General features: G+C 32.1%; 2 protein-coding genes across 7 annotated transcripts in view; one reads left to right on the forward strand and one right to left on the reverse strand.

The window, feature by feature from the left end:
- LOC148609273 (lipoxygenase homology domain-containing protein 1-like) overlaps positions 1–22,435 on the forward strand; it is a 54,159-nt gene that overhangs the window by 7,555 nt on the left and 24,169 nt on the right. For 3 of the 6 annotated variants that reach the window (XM_088543363.1, XM_088543361.1, XM_088543364.1), the window contains exons 7-23: positions 246–411; positions 1,098–1,342; positions 2,028–2,163; positions 2,338–2,473; positions 2,754–2,856; positions 9,287–9,419; positions 12,112–12,504; positions 12,903–13,150; positions 13,641–13,776; positions 14,157–14,314; positions 15,312–15,350; positions 16,200–16,357; positions 16,728–16,801; positions 17,382–17,575; positions 17,827–18,019; positions 19,136–19,150; positions 21,976–22,136. In XM_088543363.1, the coding sequence (XP_088399489.1) occupies positions 246–411; positions 1,098–1,342; positions 2,028–2,163; positions 2,338–2,473; positions 2,754–2,856; positions 9,287–9,419; positions 12,112–12,504; positions 12,903–13,150; positions 13,641–13,776; positions 14,157–14,314; positions 15,312–15,350; positions 16,200–16,357; positions 16,728–16,801; positions 17,382–17,575; positions 17,827–18,019; positions 19,136–19,150; positions 21,976–22,136 (2,688 nt within the window). The remainder of the gene's footprint in view (positions 1–245; positions 412–1,097; positions 1,343–2,027; positions 2,164–2,337; positions 2,474–2,753; positions 2,857–9,286; positions 9,420–12,111; positions 12,505–12,902; positions 13,151–13,640; positions 13,777–14,156; positions 14,315–15,311; positions 15,351–16,199; positions 16,358–16,727; positions 16,802–17,381; positions 17,576–17,826; positions 18,020–19,135; positions 19,151–21,975; positions 22,137–22,435) is intronic. The other 3 variants (XM_088543366.1, XM_088543362.1, XM_088543365.1) reach the window with 2 other exon arrangements.
- Positions 3,281–7,631, reverse strand: LOC148609274 (uncharacterized). Its single transcript, XM_088543367.1, has 2 exons — positions 4,902–7,631; positions 3,281–3,698 (listed from the first exon to the last, which is right to left on the reverse strand). The coding sequence occupies exons 1-2, from the start codon at positions 7,099–7,101 to the stop codon at positions 3,598–3,600; spliced, it is 2,301 nt and encodes a 766-aa protein (XP_088399493.1). The 5' UTR covers positions 7,102–7,631; the 3' UTR covers positions 3,281–3,597.

A 22,435-nucleotide genomic window follows, 5' to 3' on the forward strand; every position in this document is an offset into this window, starting at 1 on the left:
TTAGAGAAACACAAGTCCCTGAGTGCATTGTATAGAGTGAGAATAATTGTTGTTATAGAAAAATGGTTCTTTGCATTTACATTAATTTGAAAGAAATCAACATACATTCATCTGGCAACTTTAGTTTTTGAACCCTATTAAAAAATCAGTTTATCTAATAAAAAACCTATGAGCTGAGAGTATCACAAAGCAATGTCTATAAAGCAATGTTATACAAGTCCATTGATTGTCTCCCTTTATTGCAGACAAATGCCAAAACCAAAGAGGAAGCCTGGTTCCTACAGGAGGTGGAGATAGAACATGTAAAGAAAAAGAAAAGATGGGTGTTTCTTATTAACAAGTGGTTCTCATTGTTTCATACAGATCAACAACTTTCCAGAGAACTTTATCCAATGGTCTCATCTAATACAAGTAAGCAAGACATTGAACTTATCTTTTCATCTATTAGTGTACATGAACTTTTGTGTGGAATGAGAAGTTGAATGATTTTTAGTGAATTTATTTTAGTGGGTGATCATCTGTACTTGTCAGTTTGTTTAAAAGGAAGTGAAAAATGCTCATTGAAGATACTTTTAATAAAAGATTAAGTGTCAAACAACTTGACTAAAGTACAATGATAGTCTATTATATATCACATTTGATATGAAATAAAAGATGGGGGAGTAGTACTGGACTTGTACTTTTTATTTTGATTATGAAGAAGCAGTATAACTTAGTTTTTAAGGCATTATCTAAATAAATGAATTATGTCTCCTCCACTTTTCATGTTTGTCCTGTTCATCACGCCTTTTTAGGCACAACTCCTTTGGGACTACTGCACCAAATTTCATGAAGCTTTGTAGGTAGTTAGGATTAATATGTAGTTATGCAAATTACCAGGAATTTATGATCCACTGAATTTTGTGGAAGTTACTCCCCTTTGAACTATGGAATTGGGAGGACATAGTTTTTTTTCTGAATCAACTTTAATTTGATTCTGGTCTTATCAGAGATGGTAATATTGTAATTTATTAAGTACTCTTTATAATAAAAGAAAACATTATGAGAACATTCTTTTCCAACAAAGTTATTATTGAGGCTAATCAAATACATTTCAGCATATGAAATACTCATTGTGACTGGTGACAAAGCTGGAGCAGGAACAAATGCCAACTGTTTCATCACAATTTTTGGAAAATCAGGGATTACACAAAAAATACCTCTAAAGAAAGGTGGAAAGGGAGAATTTAAACAGAACAGTAGTGAAATCTTTAAAATGAAATCTAACTGTGTTGGGCCAATGAGGAAGATAAGACTAGAACATGATAATACTGGGATAATGCCTGGCTGGTTTGTGGAAAGGGTAAGATGGTGTAATCAGTTAAAAATGATCTGGAGTAGGTATTACAAAGCTGAATAAAGTCTTATTAGGCTATTATTTACATGAAATTGTCTATTACCTATGTACATTTCAATGAGACATAATGTATTTGTGCTAATTTTTATGCCATTAATGCCACTAAAAACCACACAGGGTGGGAGGGATTTTGTTTTAACCTGTTATTGTACCCAAAAGTGAATAGGGTGCTGTTTACAATTTTCCTTGCCAGAAAAACATGACAGAAATACTGTAAAGGTATCAATTTTCGTGGTGTACTAATTTTCCACTATTTCCACTATTTTTGCAGTGGACTGAAAATGCAAAAATAGATTCTGCAAAATTGATTTTTTATGCTATGTAACCTTACAACAAATTTTTAGTTGAGTAGACATATTCCTGGGTACTTAATACATGTAGTTTGTTTTGTCTTTATAAAATCATTACAAATGTTTACCTCGGACCTCAAATGAAACTTTTATGTTGCACAGTTGTATGGATCAAGCTTTTAGTAGACAGTAAATACTGTTGCATTGTTTAAGCGTAGATATTAAAATGTCCTCTTGTGCAGAAATTTTGCTTATGGTCCAATGTCATGGAATGTATTACTGAGCTGATTTTTACTTATATTTTTAAAAATAATTAAAAATCTGGCACATTATGTTGACAGGTTGTAGTGACAGATTTAAAAAATCCACATTGGCGATATTTCTTCCCTTGTGGTGAGTGGCTATCTCGGAGAGAAGGAGATGGGAAAATCAGTCGAGATTTAGTTGGCAGCAAAGATGAATTTGCACTGAGGAAAGGTGAGTTTAAACCATGAACAACTTTAATTAGGATGAAAGTATTTTTAATTTCTTTTTAAGAAAAAAGATGTAGAACTCCTTAAAACTGAAATCTTTTCTCTCCCTTGAATGGAAACTTATAAATATGACTTTAATCTTTCTTTAAAGCAAAAAAATATGATTTTTCCTCTATAGATTATAAATATACAATGACAATATTTACTGGAGATAAAGCTGGAGCTGGTACAGATGCAAATGTTTATGTTACACTGTTTGGGGAGATGGGAGACTCTGGGGAGAACTTCCTGAAAAAATCGTTCAAGAGGAACAGGTAAAATATACAACAGTTTTTCATGAATTGCTTACATTTAAAAAAAAATCTTGATTAAGTCTTTTACTGATACATTTTTCAACAAATCCATGTATTGGCATTTGAAATTGTGTAGTACACATAATAATTAAGTACACAGACTATATAGTAGTTTTGATATTCTATATAGAAGAACTGCTTGATGTTTTCAGTAACTTGAGAATATGAAAATATATTACCAGTACAGATTAACTGCTATCAGTTATCACAACTGTACACAATGTTCACTATTTCTTTACAGTAAGAATGAATTTATTCTGAAGTGCCCATGTTTAGGGAGACTAGACAGAATAAGAATTGGTCATGACAACTCTGGTTTTAAAGCAGGATGGTATCTGGATAAAGTAAGTATCAATTCTATCTCTATCTGTAGGAGACAATTAAAGAGAAGGTAATTAACTGTAGTTAGGGGAATCGTTAAAATTAATAACTAGGGTTTTATCCCTAGAACATTTATACTTTTGTTAATTGATCTTTTTAAAAGTGTAATTTGTTGTCATTACATGTTGAAGGTAGACTTGTAACAAGTCCCTTTATATATGAAAAGTTAATTGATTGCATGTATTTGTCTGATAGTAAATCCACTAATTATCACTGCATAGAGCAGCATTTAGTCATGGCTTATCAGAGAGGTTTATTACACAGATTTTCTGTGCCATATACATAATAAAGAGGGACTTGTAGCAAGTCTAATGTTGATAGTTTAAAAATAGATTTTTAAGAAATATCAGCATTTAGATTGAACTAAATCAATTTTGAAGACCCAAATAACTTTGATGATTTTAATATAGAAACACTTAAGTAATGTTATTACAGCTGTTCATGGTTTGTACAGTGATTAAATGATAACAGATGTATATACATAGTCTTTGTTTAGACTTATAGGAAAACTACATGACTGATAACAAATGTAATCCATCAAGTAACTGTCTGAAACATTCTTATTGTCCTCTGCCAATCTCCTAAAATGAGCTATTAATTAAAATATACTCTTGTCCTAATGAATGTTCTGTTGTTTTGGACTACCCCTAAGGCACAACATAGTGAGTTTTCTCCCTTCACATGAAATTATTTCCCTTTGTCACCTATGGTAGAGATTTTCCGCATTCATACCACCTTGGTGTTGGAGTCATAAATGATAGGAATCCAAGGTGGGGTTTCTCGTCCCATTGTTTCCTCAGGAAGGCTGTAAGGAGATAAAACATGAGTAACTCAATGGTTAACATAAGCTTTTCAGATAATTGATAAAAGATAATTAGTTTAAGTTACAAAAACATACTTCTGCATTGTCTTTCATGCAAAATGTTCTATAGTTTTGTCCGCTATTGTAACATGCAAGGTCACATACATTTTGTTATACTGGTGTCTGCACTTCTGTTCATCACAGTTTATGGAATCTACTCCTTTGAAACCGATCAACAGAATTTGTTCAAATTTTGTGGGATTATTATTTACCATATGTAGTTGATCATATTGTGCTACCATTTTGTTTGACAAATTTTAAAGTCCTGAGGTATGGAACTTTTTCACTTCCTCTTAACTTGCGGCTGGGGGTGGGAGGCACATGGCTACGCAAAAAAAATCTTGTTACTTCGAAAATCATTCTGCTCTTTATAGTTAGAATATAATACTAATAAAAATCATTGAAGTCTAGGTGAAAGTTGAATGTAAGGACCCTTTTTTCTATCCACTTCTTCCTTGACGCAAAAGATGATTAAATCTTATTTAAATAAATAAAATAATCATTGCTTATAATTTGTTGAGAAATGTTTTGCATGTACAATTCTCATGCATTCACATGCTTATCTAATTGGTAATCAACATGATCTTTCTCTGTGTGATTGTTTATTCAGAACTTTAAAATTTCATGGTAGAAAGGAGCTGTGATGAGAACAATCCCCTAGACATATATAACTTACATTGATTTGATGAACAGGCATGAAAATTATCACATAATTAATAGAATGATAAATCAGATGTTTGTACCTTGTGGTACTGAAGTAAAAGCCAAGGTCATGCCAATGAATGAAACATGTCTTGTTAATCAATTAACAGTATGTTATTGTATCTGGTCTGTCTTTTGGTTCAGTGTGATTATAGTCTGATATAGTTTTATCATAGATATTTAGGATATACCAGTAATTATTAGTAAATAACTTACACAATCAATGAAGTTTTGATACAGGAAATGTGGTTTCATAAAGGGTTTAGTGTACTAAATTTGCTTTTCCTTTTTTGATTTTAGTTTGTTTTTGTTGAAGAAAAATGATCTTATGAAGAGATTTCGTTTTGTGTTGAAGTTTGTGTTAAACCATCATAAATAGATAGTTTAAGTTGGCATACTAGTAACAGCATTAGAATTGAACAGATAAATATAAACAAAACTAACCTTTCATGCCCATTGGTGACGGGTGCTTAATGTCTACTTTAACTTCCTTCTCTGTTTCACCTCCAATGAATTGACAGTGGTCTTGTCCATATCCATATTGGTCAGCAATATCCAGAAATTCTTCATCAAGTGAATTGCCTAAGAAGATTTTGTACCTAGTTGGAGAGCAGAGCTGTACCCCAACATATGTCCCAAGTCCATTTTTTGTTACTTTGTTACGCTTGACTAATTGTTTTTTGTTACAAGCATTGCTCAGCGAGTGTTGTGTAAAGTTGAATTCTATCCATCTGTCATGACCTAACTTTTGTTCTAAGTGGATGAGGTCTAACACTTTATTCATGAGATCATGGTTGTTTTTTAGGATGGTTTGATTTCGTTCAATTTCTAGTATTCGTTGTGCATGATCCTGGAGGGATGTTAGCTGCCACTCAATACTTTGAGTTTTAGAGTTCAGTTCAGATAGTTTTATGTCCAATTTTCTGTACCCAGTTGATGAGTTTTTCTTCAAAGCTTCAATACTTCTTTCAGAAAATAAATAGTCCATTTCTAGGTCTTGTAGCCTGTCTTCCAAGTCAGCCACATTGGTTTTCTCAGAAATTTCTTCTTTAAGCCGATTTTCAAGTTCGCTGATGTCAGACTTCATACTTTCAAAGTTGACATGAGTTTCATTATGGTTGTGTATGATTGTTTTCTTGAAATGATTTACTAGAGTTAGTGATAGGTTGCTCTGTCTTTCTAGCTGAGAAATTTTGTTCTCAAATGAAGAGACACTTGACTGAATTCCCAACAAACTCATTTCTAAATTAGTTTTAATACTCTCTACCTTAGTCTGGATTTTAGAATCAAGAGCCACATCATTAGTGTAACTATCTATTCTCCTGTCCATTGATTGAATATCAGTTAGTATCTGTGATACTGTCCTATTTAGTATTTTTATATTATCAGAAAAGTTAACTTTTTGTACAAGTCTAGTAAGATCATGTTGTTGATCTGTGAGATTTGATGCCAATCCTTGGAATTTCTCATCCAGACTATTAGTATTGTCACCAAGTTCTGTAACTTTTTTGTCTAACTTAACACTGAAGTCTCCTATAGCCTTCTCTAGTTTTGCTTCAACTTCCTTTCTCACTAATTCAATTTTATCATTGATTTCTTTTGCCATATTCTTTTGTGCCATGCTTTGAAGCATATTGATGGTCTTTTTTAAACTTTCTGTTAGTATATATGGGTTCTCAGATATTTCTGACTTGGTAGAATTTCTGTTTGTTATGTTTGTAGTAGATTCAAAGTCATTTGTAATATTTACAGAAACTTCACTTTCCAAATCCTCCACAGAAACATTTACATTATCATTTATTGTATGAATTGTTCTTGCCATTTCTTGCATTGTTCGATCTTTGGTGACACCTTGATCAGCGGCCATATTTAGCATATTTATTTGTTGATTGACTGGTTGTATGGAAGCTTCTTCACTTATATGCTCTCCTATTTCATCAGAGGAACCTATTTCTTCATTTTGGTCCAGCATTTTGACTGTCATTCTATTTTTCATACTTTTAAGAATTTCTTCTTTCACATATTGCATTTCAGCCAAGATAAGTGGTTTGATGGCAGATGTTAGTTTGTCATCTGTTAATGTTTCCATCTTCTCCTTATTGTTTTCTTTTATGATTTCTTTAAGTAATTCTTTTCTAAGGTCTTCCTTCATTTGTTGTAGTTCAGCCATAACATAAGGCCGTAATGGGTCAAGAAGGGTGTCAGGTTCACTTTGTTGTGTTTTCTTGTTGCTTTCACTAGTTTTAGAGAGAGCTTCCTCTAAAGCTTTAATTTTACCATCCATGTGTTTGAAATAAGTAGATTCTTTTGCTATCATAAGTTCTAGTTGTTCCACTTTATCATTATAGCGATTCATATTTAGTACTATCTCAGGTAATCGTATTTCAAGAGCACCAACAAGTGTTTTATAATGGTTGAATTGTGATTCCATTGACTGCATTTTACGTAGTAACTGTTCATTCATACTACAGTCACTTTTTATACTTTCTTTAGGAATAGTTAGTGTCAGAACACATGATTCCTGACCTTTTTGTACTGACACCTCAGACTGTGGTGCTCCAATGGTGTTACAAATCCAAAATGAAATAAAAAATAAGCCATGCACAAATCGTGCGACTTTTCTGAAAGCATTAATTGTGAACATTGTAAAATTTAGTGTAGCCAATGGCGGCACAACTTAAAGCTTTCCTACTGTACAATACTATATGTTGGTCATTACTATAAATATAAATCCAACTTGAAGATTCTGGCCATGCCTGTGTTAGTCATTTCACAATTGTAAACAATTACATAACTGTAAGTACCACACTTCCTTTGTATTAATGAACTTCTCTTATCTTCGGCAGTTCATTAAAAAATCAGGCAATTTGTCTGCGTTATGTTTAGTGTCAATTTATACATCACAAGGAGTTTACCTTCAAATCATGTTGAAATCCTCTTCTGAAAAATCTCAAGTTACTTATTATTCACAAACAGAATGAACTTATGTTATTGTTTCTGAGCACACTTCCTCTTACCTACTTTTCTTGAAGCATTTATGTCAAGATGTTGAATTCCTTTCTCTCTCTGATCTTTCTTTTTCTAGAATATGGTTGTATCAGTTAATAGCCTGTTTACACATGTATATATCTCCCCACAGTATATAATCTGTTCCCTGAAGGTTTACTCAGCAGGGAGCCAGAGATAATGGAAATTTCACCTGGTATTCTTATAAAGGTGTCAAGGCTTTCAGTTTTGGGAGAATTACTTCAAAGGAATCTATCTTAAAGTCAAATTAATTAGTTTAGAATCAAATTATAAAATCCAGTTTTCTGATAATTTGTTGATTTGATAGTGATTTTCTGGAGTTTCTTACAGAAATTTCACATAAAAATTAGTTCTACACCTGCATAAAATTTTGATATTATGATTACATAAATTACATAACTATATATTAATTAATAATACTAAATTACTGAAGAGGAGAAAGTTAAAAATTGAATGGATATCTAAAGTTCAAATTTTACAATAAAGTGAAGACTTTTTTGTGTATTATTTAAGGCTGTTTTTTTTTATAATAAAAAGATAAAAAATGCAAACCAATAACTGTTTACACAGACATATTTAAGTAGCCGTCTTTGTAAGAATCATGCAAAATCTGAAAAATGTGATATACCCCAAAAAAGGCTACATATTTTTATTTTTGTAATTAAGTTGTTTTATGGGTCTGTACTGTGAAATGAGTAATTATTCATTCAAATCTGCCTGCTCTTAGGACATAATCAACATTGAAAATCCAGTAGATTCTATTGTATTTGAGCGTCATTTACAGAGTTATCTCCCTTAATTTGGAAATCTACAGTGCATTCTATATAATTTTTATCTCCTAAGAGCACGGGTTATATGAAAAACCACATATTATTTTCTGTTAACTATGACATTTCAAACAAAATATCAAAAATAAAAATATGTAGGCTTTTTACCCATGAATCACATTTTGCATGATCCTTAGCTGGAATGCTACTTAAAATAATTGAAATGCTTTTTCAATAAGAATTCATATTACCCCCCATTTTTTGGTTCTGTACTAATGATAATGGTATAAACTAATTGAATGCTAATGGTCAGGGATAGGCTTATCTACAGTTAGGGTGTTGAATTTATTACTTATCCTTTATCAGATGGTATAGATTGATATTTTTGTGGAAAGGTTCTTTTCCTTATCTCTTTAACTACATGATGTATATATTTTAGTAGAAGTCAGTTTTCATATTAAGTGGGTGGAATAGATCTGACACAGATATTGCAATACACCACATCAGTAACCATTAAGCTATATTTTCATTAACATTTTTGGGGGTTTCTCCTCTATGATAAATAGATAAATAGAGAATTGACTTGTAAAACTAGATTTTCACACTTATTACCATTTTAATAGTATTTTGAACGATACTTTTTTAAAAAATTTTTCAAAAACCTTACTCTGTTATGAAAAAAAAATTCACAGTTATCTGTAAATGAAAAATGGACTTAAGCCAGGATTGGGTAGAGAGATGAAATGATTGTATAAAATCCTAGGTGTAAAGATAGTGGGCTTCCATAGGTGTCTTATAAACTGATTTCTAATGTCTAAGTTGGGTAAAACGTCTTCTTGCAGACAGTTTTTGTTATGTCATACAAATGTAGTAATTTAAAAATCAGGTTTTGATTGTAACACTGGTCTTCTCAATTAATCAAACATTCCCATCATAAAAGTCTAATTCAATAAATCAAACAACAATATAGAATCATGTAACTACTTATTCTTCCAATATACACATGATTAATATCAGAGATGATTTTTTTACCAGGTGATAGTTGATGACACCCAGAACAATATTGTATATGAATTCCCATGTTATCGTTGGTTTGCTACTGATGAAGATGACAGGCAGATCTCTAGAGATTTGTTGGCAGGAGTTGGACCAACATCCTCTGCTCCAGGTTTGTATTGTATGTCTAATCCAATACATTAAAATGCCTCATATCTTCAGTCATCAAAACTAATTCTAAATATTTAATGGACCCAGAAAGCAGGTCATGGTTGAAACCAGAAATATCCTAATAACCTGTCTACTGACTAACTAAAGATTAGATGTAGATATATTGTGTATCAACATTTGCCACATTGCATCATTCAAATTGTTCTTATACACTTGAAAGCAGTTTGTTGCACCTGATTTATATCACCGCATGACAACATAATGTCAAACTGGTGGCTGTAAGGAAAACAGCCTTGCCAGAAAATATCATCACATATTTACCCTAGTCTGACAAGATATGGGGGATAATTATATGGGAAACCACTACATATATTGTATGGGTCACCAATGCAACAAGAAGAAGAATATAAAAAAAGTTTAATTTGTTATTTTTCAAAAAATACCAGACAAGGGAAGAAAACTATCCCTTGCCATCAGCTGTTTGATTATGCCAAATTTCAATTTAAAAAGTGGCCAATTATTTCATGCACAAAGGTCTTCTTCATTAGCGTTCCCATATCTTTCTAGTTCTGTTACTTCTGACATTTCTGATACTCAAACATTTCCTTTTTTTCAAAATTGATTTGTCATGTTAAGTTACATTGAGCAATAAAACAAAAGAATTTCGAATGATATTTTGGCAGGGTAGGGCTCGCAAGGGTAAGAAAGCATATACATTAAAGTAAATCCCATGGCTGAGAGAAAAAAAGGCATACCTCTAGGGATATTCCAAGGCATCTGTAAAAATGAACAAATATGTTTGATATACACTCGCTATCCACCAATCAGAATCCATAATTCTTATGTATGGTGTAGTTCATATGTATATAAACATATATTACATATGGTGTACAGTCTTCATTGTTCATTTGTTATTATGGTCACATGATACAAATGATATTCCATGTACATGAAGCCTTGTTTCTAGTTTTAAATATATTGACACAATGTTTCTATTTATATGTATATTTACACTATACTTTTAAATTTAGATCTAGGTATAAACCATTCCATTCTGTAATTACTCTCAGCCAATTATTGCGGAAGGGCCGCAGACAAAGCAGACAAAATAAAAATACATTATGTTCTTCCTCACTACGTTCGTCCAAACATAAATCATTTCCGTTTTATAAAGGCAAGTAAAAAGACTAATATAGGAGGAGAGGCACACCAAAGTAATTCATTTAAAAAGAAAAATCAAAGCTGCAAGTTTGTCAGTGGCGACCATCATCCTCTCATGTCGTAGTAGTCTAGAAAATATAAATTGTATGAACATCATTAGAATTGATTCAGACAAATTAACTTACAAAACATAATAGTATTAAATAAACTTGTCGGACTGGTTTTGTGTGAACTCGATAACTTTAAATGATACAAACAGACCTTAAATACCCAACCTATAACCGAATTACTCATAATACTCCGCCCGCATACCCAATAAAACAAAAGGAAATATAATTATCATTATATTTTATATATAAATTAAGGACTTTCACTCAGTCGATATGTTATATATGGACCTGTTAGATCATATTAGCCTCAGACTTCATCCTCTGTAAAATGAATCTGAACAGGTCCATATGTAGCGTATTGACTTCTTGCATATGATGTATGGGTTCCCTACTATATATTCATTGTATGGGGTCACTACTGTACATAATGTGTAGGTCCCCTACTATATATTTATTGTATGGGTCTACTACTACACACATTGTATGGGTCCACTACTACACACATTGCATGGGTCCACTGCTACACACATTGTATGGGTCCACTACTACACTCATTGCATGGGTCCACTACTACACACATTGTATGGGTCCACTACTACACATATTGTATGGGACCACTACTACACATATTGTATGGGTCCCCTACTATATATTTATTATATGGGTCCACTTCTACACACATTGTATGGGACCACTACTACACACATTGTATGGGTCCACTACTACACTCATTACATGGGTCCACTTCTACACACATTGTATGTATCCACTACTACACATTGTATTGGTCCACTACTACACACATTGTATGGGTCCACTACTACACACATTGTATGCATCCACTACTACACTCATTGCATGGGTCCACTACTACACTCATTGTATGTGTCCACTACTACACTCATTGCATGGTCCCACTACTACACATATTGTATGGGTTCACTACTACACTCATTGCATGGGTCCACTACTACACTCATTGTATGGTTCCACTACTACACACATTGTATGGGTCCACTACTACACTCATTGCATGGGTCCACTACTACACACATTGTATGGGTCCACTACTACACTCATTGCATGGGTCCCCTTCTGTATATTTATTGTATGGGACCACTACTACACATATTGTATGGGTCCTCTATTATATACATGTATTAATTGTATGGGTCCCCTACTATATATTTATCTGAAATCCTGTGTAAACAAGACACCGTTTAATAGAATTTTGATCCTTGGAAAACTGAACTCAAAATTGAACACATTTTAAAGTCCAAAAGGGGTTTGGTTTAGACTGGCTTCAATGCATTTATATTGTATTGGTCACCATTGTATATCTTGTACAGTGCACTGTTAGGTCATTAATTGATTAAATGTCCTTTTTATCAGTTCTTTTCATTTATTCAATTTACATCATAGGTATTCCATACAGAATCACAGTTTCCACAGGTGATGAAAGAAATAGTGGAACAGATGCTCGTGTCTTTATTATATTGCATGCTGGGAAGGAAGGCAAGGAGAAATCAAGTGGAAAAATTTGGCTAGATGGTGGGAGCTTTGAAAAGAACAAGACTGATATTTTTGATATTGATGTGGGAACATTGCTCAGTCCAGTTACCAAGTTAGAAGTAGGACATGATAATGCTGGTGTTGCCCCTGGATGGTTTCTTGACAGAGTTGTGGTTCTTTGTTATGCTACAGGAATAGAACAAGTGTTCCTTTGTAACAAGTGGCTTGCCACAGATCAGGAGGATGGACTTATACAGAGAACTTTGTTTGAACAGAGAGCTATCAGAAAACAGAGAGAAAAGAGTAAGTTTAGTTCATGAAAATAACCTTAGATAAATGCTTATTAAGCCTTGCATGTAGGAAGTGTATGGGTAATTCAACTTGCTTTATTATTTTGGGAAATAAGGAGAGTTTGAAAAGCATGGTACTGGGAACAACAGGAAAATGTTAATTGATAGTACTCTTAAAAATAAGACCTTACATGGATAATGTTTCAAAGAATTGATGGGTGAGAATTGCAATATGATATGACAGTGGTTTCTAGAATGTATATTCAGAATGTTTCTTGACATTGTCTACACTTCACTTATCATATCAAATAAAGGAAATCATAATAAAGATTATACAGACCAAAATACCACTAATGTCAATACAATTTAATGCACAAGGAAGTCAAATTACACTGTTTTTTTTTTCTTTAGAGTTACCATGGAATATCTGGATATACACAAGTGATATTAAGTTAGCTGGAACAGATGCCAATGTTTATATCTGTGTATATGGTGAAAAGGGCAAATCTGATGAAATCTTACTAGAAAACAAAACAGACAATTTTGAACAAGGCAAAGTTGACTATTTCAAGAGAAATTTTGTGGACATTGGGAAACCTTATAAAATCCGAGTCTGGCATGATCAAAGTGGCATGCTGTCTGGGTGGCATCTTAATAAGGTATAGTTGTTGTCTCATGGGGGGGGGGTTACTCATAAAATCACATAAGAATTAGGTAAGGGAAGCTTGATATAGGTATGAGTTAAAACAATTTTGAGCTCAAAGTGGCTGTAGAATAAAATAACAAAATTATAGACATTAACCTTGTGTTATATGTATGCAAGGATCATAATCCTGATATTAAAATTTGCATTAATGTGCTCATCAGTTTGTGTTGAAAAGAGTTGAATGGTATTATACACCAGTTGAGTTGGAGAGAAATATTCTACAGTGAGAGGGATTTTGGAATATTATATACATTTTTACAATTTGTTCTGAATTATTGAAAGTTAATCATTAAATGAAATGAAAAAAAAAAATTCTACGATTTTTTTTCATTTTTTTTTTTTTTGCTTTTTTTCACAGATTTGAAAGTGGGCACTATTTTGAAGTTCATCTTGGTATAAAAAAAATACTGATTGAACCTAAATATGTAAACATATTGTTTCAGGTTGAAATTGAGGATATGATGTCAAAGAATCGTTTTCTGTTCACCTGTGACCGCTGGTTGGCTGATGATGAAGATGATCGTGAGTGTGTTAGAGAAATGCCTGCCACTGGGTCCACTATAGAGAAGCCTTTACCATGTAAGTCTGGACCTCTGTTTTGGTGATTGCCCAGTAGAAATATATTTTTAGAGTTTATATTGAATCCCAATACACACTTTTTCCATTTAATCTTATGAAGCCTCTTTGCCTTCGGGTAACTCCTTGTAAAATACTGCTACATGAAATATTGGTTCTGGGTATGTTGTTTTGATATTAATTACAGTTTACAGACGCCACAATTGTAATGAGCACATGCAAGTAAATGGGTTGCAGTATGATTACAATAAAAATTCATGTGTTCAGAAGGGATATGTCATTGGGAGAATGTATAATTAAAAGGAAGTTGATAAAATGTGTTTGTGAAAAATTACAACTGGATAATGCCAAATTTAATATTCTTCTTTTTGGTACTTTTCCAGTGGTATTCTATATAGTTGAAGTGTATACAGGTAGTGTTAAGTATGGTGGAACAGATGCCAATGTATTTATCAGTATATTTGGTGAACTTGGAGACACAGGGCGTAGATTCCTGAAAAATCCTATGTCTTCCAATATTAACAAGTTTGAAAAGGGACAGGTAGGTTGATGTGGTTTTATCATAGTGATATTATTGATGTGTGTAATGTAAGAATAAGGCTGTCAACATTGCATAATTCTTAAAAAGTTAGAGTACATTTAAAAAACACTACAGGATATACTGTGGTTTCATTATTATTTGTCAGGTATTTATTTTCGTGGCTGGTATGGAACCATGAAATCAAGAAATCAATAAAAATTTGTCTTAGTGAATAATAAAAAAAAACAATCTACATGTAGATAGAGAGACTTTTGATAAACCTTGTCATTGCAGAAGAATCCAAACTATTGATGTCTTTTGATTTACTCGTAAACAGAGAGATAAAAATGGGAGTCATAATCTCCCTACAAATATGCTATATACATAACTTCCATTAACTTCTGTCTCAGTTGTCTGTGACAGTGTTGTGAAGCACCTTACTGCAAATAACTAAATGCTTACAAAATGTTTGGTTTTTTTTTATCCAGCAAAAATGGTTTGGCTTTTGTAATAGTTTTACTGGAAAAGCTGATAAATAGTTGATTTAAAAAAATATTCATCTACTAACCACTGATTCAAGTACCCAAGGAAATGACTTTTTTCCTCTACTGTCAAAAATTTATACCATTAAATTCAAGGAAACCACAGTATATATTTGCTATTTAAAGACATTTATAGTTTTTTTGGTTTTTTTTTTCTGAAATCAGTAATTTTCTTCTACTAAAAAATAAAGTATTAAATAATCATTCAGGTTGACTAAGATTTTTTCTACATCATGAATGAATCCAGTTCATAATTTAATTGTATTAGATGTTAAAATGGATTTGAACTCCTCATTACTCTTTCATTTAACATGAATTCTTTCATATTAAGATCATTTTAAATCATCAATTATCATTTTCTGTGAAGAGTTTTCCTATTGTAAATGTGGCAAAAGAGCTTGATATTGGTATCAATAAAACTAATGTTTATTTTGTATAATAAATAAGATTATTTTACTTTTGCAATACTAACACAGATATTAGAGAAAGCCGGTGAATGCTTCGAAGCTTCTAGTGTAATTTTTAAAAATTTCTCATTATGTTGGTGGTAGTTATTATTTCCCCTATATACAGAGTAAATGTTGCATTATCTCCCTTGGGGTAGCTGCATGAAAAGGTCATTCATTAGATAAAAAGTGCATGATTTTGTATCTAAAATGGGGATAGAATTGTAGTCTTGATTACATTCTGCATGTGAGAAATGTTAAACATGTTTCACAGTCTAATTTTTGTTGTCATAATCACAATTGTACAGTTTCACAGAAAATTGTTGTAAATAATAGTAGATTAAATATCTCAACATCATCCTACTTAAAATCAGTAGCCTGAAAAAGAGGGTTATTCACAGTAATTTTATGTAGGTAATGGTTACAAAATAACCCATGTCCATCTATGACCAGTTCCTTTCTAATGATTACAAAGATGCATGCTAATTAGATGCTTTGCCAATTTCAGCATGATTTGTATCAATTTGACAGTAAATTTGATTCCTGTATTAGTGAGATATTAATGTATAGAAATAGTAATGGCTGAATGTTATAGGACTTACGTTGCTTACATGTGTACTGTGCTTTATAGGTTAGATAGTAATTGATTTGTAAAGTAGATGACCACTTATTGTATGGTTAAAACCTATTGTTAATAGTAACACTTGTATAGTTTACATCATCAGAACTAATTTGTTTATATTGAAAGGAAAGTTGTAGAAAATACTATTGTACAATCATTCATTGTCAAATATTAAGAAATATGATAATGGAATCAGTAGAAAACTGTAGCATGTAGTATGCACAAGGCACACATTTGCTATCTTGCAAATCAGTTCTAGATGTATCTCACATGTGTGTATGATGATACATTTGTAGAAAGATGTTTTCCGAATTGAGGCTGTGACCCTTATGAACTTGAAGAAGATAATAATAGGGCATGATGGGAAGAATCCAGGTTCTGGTTGGTTTCTTGACAAAGTCATTGTCAAACAGGAAGGAAATAACAAATATGACACAACATTTACTTGTGAAAGGTATTTAGAGATTAGCAAATATTATATATAAATAATGTATCCTTGAATAAGGTTCTTACTGTGACCTTTTGGACGTGACAGTTATAGTCTTGCTACCATTATTATTTCAAAAGGAAGGCATGAAAGCTGATACAATTTTTTTACCAATTTACCTATGATGTTACTGTTTGATTTTAAATGAATACAGTTGAAAATTCAGACTGAGGAAATATTAACCCCTTCCAGACAGGTGTTTAAAATTATGTTTGAAACAGAACTAAAGAGACTTAAATATCTGCTTTATACATGTTTTTTTGTTTATTCAGAGTTCACTTCAGATAGGTTTTAGACTGGTTTCATTGTAACACAACACATAAGTTGATTATTTCAGATGGTTAGATACGGATGAAGATGATGGTCAAATCATTAGAGAAATAACAGCTTCTGGTGTACAACTGTTATCTAGTAAGATTCTTACTTATATTTTCAGAAACCAGTACTTGTATTTTATCTATAGATACTTTATCATGTAGACAATAAATGAATTTGTGTCATTATTGTACGAATATTAAAATAGACGTTTTTCCAAAACGTGTAGAAGAAGCCTATCATTTCCCAATCTTTATTTGAGTTACATATTGTCAATTGAACTGCATATTATTAATCAGGACGGCCTAAAAAACATAGATATCAAATTTTATTGAAATAGGAAAGCTTTGATTTTTTTACCGTGGTGGCAGCCATATTGCAAATGGAGGCTGATACATAATTCCAACTGTAAATTGAGCTGTATATTATAAATGAGGGCTGTTTAATATACCTAGATATCAATTTTCATCGAAAATGGAGAATTTTGAATTTTCGACTGCATTTTGAAGGCAGCTAAGACACACAAATTGTTTTTAAAGGATATAATATGAACCTTAAAGCTTAATATGTAAACCAATTTTCATCAAATTCTAATCCGCAGTTTTTAACTTAATTATGGTAACTATAAACCATATAACAGATTATTTTTTTAATTTTTGCCTTTTTCATATTTCAGCAACCACATACAATGTGTATGTGAAGACTGGGGATATTAGTAATGCTGGTACTGATGCTAATGTTCATATCAAAATCTTTGGGTCTAAGAATGATACTGGAGAGCTGAAACTACGCATGACTGAAAATACATCTAACAAGTTTGAAAGGGGAAGAACTGACCACTTTAAATTGGAAGCATCTGATATTGGAAAGGTACAAGCTTTTTAGTCTTGTTAGTGGGAAGAATTGATATATAGTTTACTTCATAAAAATTTTGCCTCATGTTGTTATATCATTTCACTATTTAAATTGATGATGGAGTTTCAATTTGTGCCATAAAATGAATGAGACAGATTTGGTGGCATCAAGAGGCAATGTCATGATAATTAAAATATTGCATAACATTTAAAATACCTGTTCTTGGAGGAATTACTATAACCACGTAATATTTATCAACATTTCAGATCAAGAGAATCATAATAGGTCATGACAACTCTAAACCTTTTGCTAGCTGGTTCCTGGATGAGGTCAGAATTGACATTCCTTCAAGAGGGGAGCAATATGTCTTTGCTTGTCATCGATGGCTTGGGAAAGATAGTGAAGATGGTAAATCTGAGATTGAAATTGAACCATCATTTATGGAGGATAGAGAAAAAAGTAAGTCCTTGTAGCTAACAAAGAAAAAAAACTAGATGTATTGGTGATGGAAAATTAAGGTACAAATGCACTTTTTAGATATTTGAAATTGAGGAAACATGTTTGCTCTCCAGTGGTAATTTTTGTTATAAACAACAACAGTGCACTGACTGCATAAAACTGATATATGGGTGAGGCTTACAGCTGTGGGAAAATGTGAAGCTGTGCCTAGCATTTTCACCAGTTCAAGCTGAATTCATATATCAAAGTTTTTGCCAAATCTGTGCACTGTTAACTAGTATTTTCACCAGTTCAAGCTGAATTCATATATCAAAGTTTTTGCCAAATCCGTGCACTGTTAACTAGTATTTTCACCAGTTCAAGCTGAATTCATATATCAAAGTTTTTGCCAAATCTGTGCACTGTTATTGTCTTTATACTGCAACAAAAATGAAAAAAAAACATTTTTTAAGCAAAAAAAAATAATGTTTTTCATTCAAAACAAATGACATCCTGGTAACTTCAAAACAATGCAACATTTATTACATCACAACATAAAATTATATTCAGTCAGTGACCATATATCAATTGTAAATATACGGTCAATTCACTTTGACTGCTCGAATAGAACAGTAGCAGTATAAATATATTTATTTTGTTGCACAACTATGAGATTATTATTGTTTGTATATTTTTTTTTGGGGGGGTACCATTTTTTATGGTTTTCTTTATCTGCTAAAATATGAATTTCATTTTAACTCTTTTTTGAACTTTTCAATTAAAAGCTAAATTACTCTACTTAAAAACTATTTTATTGTATGCATATTCAAGAATGTTTTTTATTGCACTGAATATTTGATGAGTTAAGGTTTTCAGATGGAAGCTATTTTATTGGTTGTAGTATTTTTTAAGATGGTTTAGACTTTGTCTTTAAGTTAAAAAAAATAAGACTTAATTTTTTGTGGTTTCTTTTATTCCATTCTAAATAATTTTTAAGTCTTTCACTACAAATATCACTTCACTTTGGTAGTATACAATGGAAAAAACAAAATTGCAAAAATTTTGATTTTTTTGACTGAAGGAAGTTGCTTCAGAATGTATTCACTTAGCAGTTGTCAATTTTATTCGTTTTGTTAGGAGCAGGAAGAATAGGTAAGCATCATACATCCTGACCAAAGTGTGTATGTGTTAATTCAATGTTTTTACACTTGTGTATTATTGATGTTTTACTATTGTTTGGCATGATTGCTGTTCTTCTATTCATTACTACATGTTCAATTATTGACTTATACAACCCCTGGTATTATCCCAAATTTTACGCTTTCAGATTATTTTGAATAAACTTCAAGTCAATTTACCAAAGTCCTGGAAATTAAGTTTGGAAACTTGTGCATTATGTTAAGAACCATATATAGAATAGTCCTTTACACAATACCCAAGTTTCCCAACTTTTGTGTTGTATAGATACTACCCACTCTTCCAAACTTTGTGTTCTATACATACTACCCGTGTTTCCCAGCTATTGTGTTCTGTACATACTACACAAGTTTCCTTTTGTGTTCTATACATACTGCCCATGCTTCCGGACTTTTGTGTTCTATACATACTGCCCATGCTTCTGGACTTTTGTGTTCTATACATACTGCCCACACTTCCGGACTTTTGTGTTCTATACATACTGCCCATGCTTCCGAATTTTGTGTTCTATAGAGACTATGTTTCCCAAATATTCTGTTCTGTACATACTATACAAGTTTCCTTTTGTGTTCTATACATACTGCCACGCTTCTGGACTTTTGTGTTCTATACATACTGCCATGCTTCCGGACTACTGTGTTCTATACATACTGCCCACACTTCCGGACTTTTGTGTTCTATACATACTGCTCACGCTTCCAGACTTTTGTGTTCTATAAATACTGCCCACGCTTCCGGACTTTTGTGTTCTATAGTGACTGTTTCCCAAATATTGTGTTCTGTACATACTACACAAGTTTCCTTTTGTGTTCTATACATACTCCCCACTCTTCCGGACTTTTGTGTTCTATACATACTCCCCACGCTTCCGGACTTTTGTGTTCTATACATACTGCCCACACTTCCTGACTTTTGTGTTCTATACATACTCCCCATGCTTTCGGACTTTTGTGTTCTATACATACTGCCCACGCTTCCGGACTTTTGTGTTCTATAGATACTATGTTTCCCAAATATTGTGTTCTGTACATACTACACAAATTTCCTTTTGTGTTCTATACATACTGCCCACGCTTCTGGACTTTTGTGTTCTATACATACTCCCCATGCTTCCGGACTTTCATGATCTTTATATGATACACAGGTTCCTGACTTAAGTATTCTCAACATTAAAGACAGGTTTCTCGACTTTCATAATCTTTATATAAAACTCAGGTTACCCAACTTTCATGTTCTTTACAAAATACATATTTGCTCCACTTTCATGTTCTTAACATTATACTCAGGTTGTCCATTCTTTCACGTGTTTTACATAATACATGTACTTAGGTTTGTTTGTTCTTTCCAGGACTAAGGATTGATTGACTTGAAAAATATACTTGTAGTATGAAAGATTGTTACTTTCGTATTTTTTACCTTCAACACCCAACTTTGTTCTCATAGATTTATTGGTTTTAAGTTAGGATTAACAAATAGAGCCAATTTACTTATATAATGTGCCTTGTTTTTATCCCACTGGAATTAAGCATTACAGTTAATTTACTTGTATTGGGAAATTATAGAATTGTCATATTTTCATGAAACTTAGCGAAGACACACACCATGGCAATTCTAAATGGTACAAATGCATATCATAACTTTAATAAAACATATATCCCCTGTGTGTCATGTTAATGAGTATTCAATTTTTTCCATAGTGTAATTGGGGGATTTGGCTTCTTTATAAATTAACACTATGATTTTGTTATATATTGATTTATACAAGTTAATAAGAGTTAAAAGTATGTGTTTTAAACTTCCACTATATTGTATTGTGTTGTATGTTGCTTAGGTCTCACTAACCACTTCTAACGTTTCCATTACTTTACATGTTAAAAAAGTAATTTTCAGTGTCTCACTGTGAATTCCCAGGACAAATGACATCTTAAAGTTGCATACCGTTGCGAAGCTTGGAAAATAAGGCTTCCAAAATCATTATGCTAATGGTACGATGATAGTAGAAATTCTTCACAAAATTTACTTGAATAAATAATACTGAAAGTTCACATTTTTACCTGTTCTGCTAACTGACAGCATGGAGGCAAATTACTCACACATGTAAACAATGTTCATACATATTTGTAGTTAATTACATATATGATTTTAAAGTACACATTCTCAGCTTCATTTTGACTACTTTTAATCATAATACAAATGTACACACAAATAATGCAGTTACAATGCATATGTCTAGGTTCAGTGTGTTTTTGGTACTACATAGGGAGGTGGCCATTTGACCCGGAAGTGGTTAGTGAGACCTTACATTTACATTTATAATAAAGTTAATAATACTCTCTTTTTCTGCAAGATATATGGTTGAATAATAAGTGTTTATTTATGAAGATAAGAGACCAATAGATTTTAATTTTAATTAATGGATGTAAGTCTTTATAATAAATCAAGAAAAATAGGAAAAATCAGAAACATGTATGTCAAAAACCCACCATTTTGACAATATAATTTTGCCTCTACTTGATCTCTACATCTCTGGATTTGTTCAGAAATTTTTTAAAAGAATGTTAGAAAAATGAGACTTTTGATAAAGTTATCTGCCCTTGAAATCTTCAATTTACTAAAATGATATGAAAAATCTTGTATTTGTCTCTTTATTTTGATGGTACAAATAGGCAAATTTCACATTTAAAACATTGGGTTTTCTCATACAATGTTTCACCTACTGCTTGATTCTTACAGAGGCTGACATTAAATACACACTAAATATTGACATAATTATTTTGTAGGAATTCCTTACGAAGTTTCTGTATGGACATCAGATGTTTCTAAAGCTGGTACAGATTCTAATGTCTTTCTCCAGTTGTATGGTGTTGATGGCAAAACTGAAAAGATAAATCTACGCAACAGGAGTGATAACTTTGAAAGAGGCCAGAAAGATATCTTCAAGGTATAGCTTTAGTCAAAATTTTATAACATATACTGGTAGTAACTTTCATGGTGCTAGATATGGTAAGATTTTTAAAATTGAGGTATTACATGAAAGCATTCATTTACATTTACTTTTTCAGATATTTTAAGGTGATGAGTAAGATTTGTCATCTTTTCCATGGGCCTCAGAAAAAATGGAAAATTAGAATATTGCAGAAATTTCCTGCTATATATTCATAAAAGCAATAATGTAAACAGGGACAAGATACATGTAACTAATTCAAAGAATGTAAAATAATAGTATCTAAAGCTCACAGC

This window comes from Perna viridis, chromosome 8, assembly GCF_037379345.1.
Source record: "Perna viridis isolate PV_CMFRI_1.1 ecotype Kerala chromosome 8, ASM3737934v1, whole genome shotgun sequence".
In the NCBI taxonomy this organism is placed as follows: Eukaryota; Metazoa; Mollusca; class Bivalvia; order Mytilida; family Mytilidae; genus Perna; species Perna viridis.

What these genes read in the sequence shown, in the direction of transcription:
- LOC148609274 (XM_088543367.1), bottom strand. Translation starts at nt 7,101, where the DNA reads ATGTTCACAATTAATGCTTTCAGAAAAGTCGCACGATTTGTGCATGGC. An exon ending in GTCACCAATGGGCATGAAAG is followed by an intron (nt 3,699 to 4,901) that starts GTTAGTTTTGTT and finishes ATCTCCTTACAG; the next exon opens with CCTTCCTGAGGAAACAATGG.